Source organism: Mycteria americana, chromosome 6 (assembly GCF_035582795.1).
Source record: "Mycteria americana isolate JAX WOST 10 ecotype Jacksonville Zoo and Gardens chromosome 6, USCA_MyAme_1.0, whole genome shotgun sequence".
In the NCBI taxonomy this organism is placed as follows: Eukaryota; Metazoa; Chordata; class Aves; order Ciconiiformes; family Ciconiidae; genus Mycteria; species Mycteria americana.
The window spans coordinates 19,664,046-19,668,826 of NC_134370.1; the positions used below are offsets into that span (position 1 = coordinate 19,664,046).

The window sequence follows — 4,781 nt, forward strand, 5'->3', positions numbered from 1 at the left end:
ATACCTGGGGAGCGCCAGATCCTCGGCCCCGACGCTTACGCAAGTACGAACGAAGACTGAAAAGGGACCCTTCCCGGCGCGATGCTGCGGGGAGGTCTCCCTCCGTGCGGCTGCGAAGGTCGCTCGATCCTGGGGACTTTCCACGCCATTCCCCACGCGGGCGCAAGCTCCGGCTGAGCGTGGGCTCGCCCCGCGGCTCCCTCCAGCTGCACGGGGAGCCGCAGCCCGCCGGCGGGCGGCACACGAAGCCACGGGAACTTGCTGCTCGTCCCTCCCGGCTGCGGGCAGAAAGCCGCGGGTCCGCCCCAGCCCGGCGCAGCTCCGCCGCCGAGGGGCTGCCACCGCCCGGCCCGCACTCCCGCCGCAGCGGGACGGTCCCTTCCCCGGACGCAGCCGCGGCGAGGCGACGGGCGGGCGGCCCCGAGCCGCCGGCGCGGTGAGTAGCCCCGAGGCAGCCCGCCCCGCCGCCCGCCGCCGCCGCGGGGGAAACTGAGGCGGGCGGCGGGGCGGCGGACGGCGATGCTCCCGCGGGCGGCCGCCCTCCCAGCCCCGGACGGCGCCGGCTGCCAGGGGCCCCGCCGCCCCCTCGGGGGGGCGTCCCGCCGGCAGGAGCGGCCGGGGGTCCCGGGGCAGCGGGGCCGGCCCTTCCTCCGGGGCAGCGGCGCCGGCGCTGCCCCGCGGGCGGAGCCGCGGCGGCCGGGGGAGCGCCCCCGATGGGGAACGCGGCGGCGGGGGGCGGCCCGCGGGCGCTGCGGGCGCTCACCGGGTGCCTGCTGGCCGCCCTGGTGCTGAGCACGCTGGTGGGCAACGCGCTGGTGTGCCTGGCCGTCCTGCGCTTCCGCCACCTGCGCGCCAAGGTCACCAACTGGTTCGTGCTGTCGCTGGCCGTCTCGGACCTCTGCGTGGCCCTCCTGGTGATGCCCTGGAAGGCGGTCACCGAGGTGGCCGGTGGCTCCTGGCTCTTTGGCAGCCGCTTTTGTGACACCTGGGTGGCCTTCGACATCATGTGCTCCACTGCCTCCATCCTCCACCTCTGCATCATCAGCCTGGACCGGTACTGGGCCATCGCCAGCCCCTTTCGCTATGAGCGCAGGATGACGCAGCGCCTTGCCTGCACCATGATAGCCGTGGCCTGGGCCCTCTCCATCCTCATCTCCTTCGTCCCAGTGCAGCTGCACTGGCATAAAGCCAAGGACATGAGATATCCAGGCTCCTGGCTGCCTGGGACGCCCCGCTGTGATGTCAGCCTGAACCGCACTTACGCCATCACCTCCTCCCTTATCAGCTTCTACATCCCCGTGGCCATCATGATCATCACCTATACCAGGATCTACCGAATTGCCCAGGCCCAGATCCGCCGCATCTCCACCCTCGAGCGAGCAGGGGGGCAGTGGCCAGCTCACGGCAAAGAGCCCACCTCTTCTTTGCGCAGTTCCCTGCGCAAGGAGACCAAGGTGCTGCAGACCCTCTCTATCATAATGGGAGTCTTCGTTTGCTGCTGGCTGCCCTTCTTCCTGCTCAACTGTCTGCTGCCTTTCTGCCAGCCCGAGCTGGAGAGTGACCATGAAGGACAGTCACCCTGCGTTGGCCAAACCACCTTCAACATCTTTGTGTGGTTTGGCTGGGCCAACTCCTCAGTGAATCCAGTGATCTATGCTTTCAACGCAGACTTCAGGCGGGCTTTCAGCAACCTGCTGTGTTGCCGGTGCTTCTGCTGTGGCACACCCAAATCCACTGTGGAGAGGGTCAACTTCAGCAATGAGCTGGTTTCCTATCACCATGACACCACCTGCCAGAAGGAAGGAGCTGCCTCATGGTCAGTACCCCCCCCTGCCGTCACTGCCTGGGTGCAGCCCATACCCCATGCCCTAAGCCTTCAGGGAGAGGACAGCAGTGAGGAGATGTCTATGGAGAAGAGGCCTGTGACTTCTCAGACACAGGCTGCCCCTGGCAGCAGCCCCAAGAGTCAGCAGGTGCCAGCCATTTTGCAATTGGATTGCGAGGCAGAGCTATCTCTGGAAACTATTACCCCCTGTACAGGGCTTGGGCGGTGCGAGGGACCCCATCACTCTGTTCCAGAGGGATAAGCGATTGTGCGTTTCTCACACACACAGCCATCCCACGGAGAGAGTTCACTCTTGCCTGCACATGAGATACGCCTGTCCCCCAACAAAGTGCCATCCCAGAGGGATGGCGACCTGCTGCTCTTACCCCAGAGGGGTGATGGGTGTACGAAGTCCACCCCAAAAGCATATAGCAACCACATATTAACCTCTTCCCATGGCCACCTTCACCCCTTACTCTCTTTCACAGTCAGTAGACATTTCCCATGCCTTTGTTCACCCCCACGCTTCAATCAAGCTTACGATATTTATTGATAGTGATAAAATTAGATCAAAATACAAACAACTCATAGTTTGAGACTCTATAATATAATCTTACATAGATAAATTAATCTTAGATTTAGCTTCATTGCTAAAACCCATTTTTCCCCCCTCTCATGGTTTCACATCATGTGTGTGCATAGTTCTGGTCCTAAAGGTTTGTGTTCGGTTTTACTTCTGTGTTTATTTCAAAGCTGCCTGTCTGGATTTACACATCTGAATCTGTGTTTAGGCTCTTAAATAAAAATTGCTCTATTAAAACATCACTATGTTATGCTGAGTCAAAACACTGCTCAAAACCCTGGAAAATTAAGTTGCTTTTATGTAGGACCCCAAACACAGTTTCAGCTGCCAAACTTTGGTATCCAGGCTTAATGACACTGAGCTAGGACCTTCCTCATCCTCCAATGTTAGAAAATGTAGTATTGTATTAGGCTGAAGTTACAGCAGGATGGTGTTTGAGAACTAACACAACTCCGGTGCAATTTAAGTGGCTGTCAGCTGAGGCAGCTGCAATCCTTCCTTTCTCCTACTAGTTCAGGCAGCCAATCCTTCCAGAAAGCAAGCTGGTCCACAAAATAAAAAGTGTCATCTCTCTGAACCCATTTCACTACTTGTAGACATGAACAGCAGCAAAAGGCAGAGCAAACGGGTGTTGGATGGCTTGCAGGAGAGAAAATACTGAGGGAACTTGATGATCATTTCTGTATGTGGAAAGGGTTCAGCAGACATCAAGGGAATACAGTGGCACCTCTCTCTCCTCCACTTCTCTGTCCACCACTTAGGAGTTCTGCTGCTGACCATTTAATACTGTGCTCCACTAACCACCATCATTACCCCCTTTTTCTGTCCTTCGCCTATGATTGAGTTGATTGACCTTGATTCATCTAAGGAAGATGATGAAATGCAACTGTCCAGAAAGAGACATCAAGAATGTTTACACTGCAAGAGTTTTCTTGGACATTCAGTCTTATAGATGGCACAACTGATATCTTTCAGAACAGTGATCCATCCTGAAAAGCCAGACTCTCCTCCCAGTGATCCTGCTCCTGCTCCCTGTGAATTTAAACTGTGTGTAGTTCTTAAGTCCCTGTACACATTTCCCCCCATCACATTAATTCTTATGGGAAAAATTGCTTTTGCTGTCCTGCTCTTTTCAGGAATGTGTCCTTGATGGATAGTTGGGTGTGATTGTAATCCATTCTTCATGGCCAAAACTGACAGGACAAGAGGCAATGGGCTTAACTTTAAGAAAGACTAAGGCAAGACTTTGGGAAAACTTCCTAAGAATAAGGATAATTAAGCACTGGAGTAGATTGCCTCGGGAGGTTATGACATCTCTCTCAGTAAAAGTCTTTAAGATGGCATTGCTAAACATCTGTCAGAAATGACATTGGCATTGTTAGTCCTGTCTTGGGGCAGAGGCATAGTATAATGGTCTCTTGAGATCTTTCCTAGTCCTGCTTCACTGTGACAACACGACTCCTTAAGCATTGAGCTTAAGATGTTTGCTTTTTTTTTTAATGCAATGATCCTTAGCTATTTTCTTGAAGGCAAAAAAGCATACAGATAAGAACTTTGAGACCCCATTGGCATATTTCCCTTCTTCTCTTAGCGATTACCCATTTTTCTTAGCATTTAGCAACTATCATTCAGCATGCCTAATGCCTCATCTGGAGAGCAACACTGAAATAAACCTACTATTTTCTTAAAGGAGATACAAGATCTGTGGTTTTTGCTTTGATTCCCTTTGATTGTTTTCTAGGTGATCATACGTGAACTGTACCTGGATTCAGATGCTAAAGGGTCAATGAATTTGTGAGAGGATTTTCCTTGCTACCTTTCTTCCTTCTTACACAAACCAGAAACATGTATCGTAAGAGTGTCAGCATCTTTTATCTCCTCCAAAAACCAAAATTATATCTTAGAGCTGTAAGAGACTTCTCATCTCACCCCCTCCACACTAAAGCCCATCCTGGGGATATACGGACACGCCTGATAAGACACTATCCTGAAGTGTGACTCCCTTGCTGCCTGCTTCACTTCTGTTTCTGTTGCAAGAGCTTCAGCTGGCTCCATCCCTCAGGGAGTTAACTCTCCCTGCCCACGCACAGCTTCCTTCTCGTGGGCAGGCAGTCTTCTGGCAGTCAAGGCCTCACATTAAATTATTATGGGCAGGAGGTTTGGGGTTTTTTGTGTGTGTGTGTGTGTACAGTCTCATTATTAGTGATAAAAGCTGTTAATTAACGGAAGGGAAAGATTTCCCTTCTCACAAGGTTTGCCCTGCCTATGGGAGCTGTCTCGCCCAGGAAGCAGTCTGGGCTTACTACATAGAGTGATGAAAACTTAGTGTATGATGGCAGAGTGGGTGGCAGAAATTAAGCAATGAATATATTT

General features: G+C 53.4%; 1 protein-coding gene across 1 annotated transcript; it reads left to right on the forward strand.

Annotated features, from left to right (window-relative positions):
* The first annotated feature begins 713 nt into the window (after positions 1–713).
* On the forward strand, positions 714–2,432 carry LOC142410914 (D(1)-like dopamine receptor). Its single transcript, XM_075504094.1, has one exon. It carries the CDS (start codon positions 714–716, stop codon positions 2,085–2,087), a length of 1,374 nt encoding a protein of 457 aa, XP_075360209.1. The 3' UTR covers positions 2,088–2,432.
* The last annotated feature ends 2,349 nt before the right edge of the window (positions 2,433–4,781 follow it).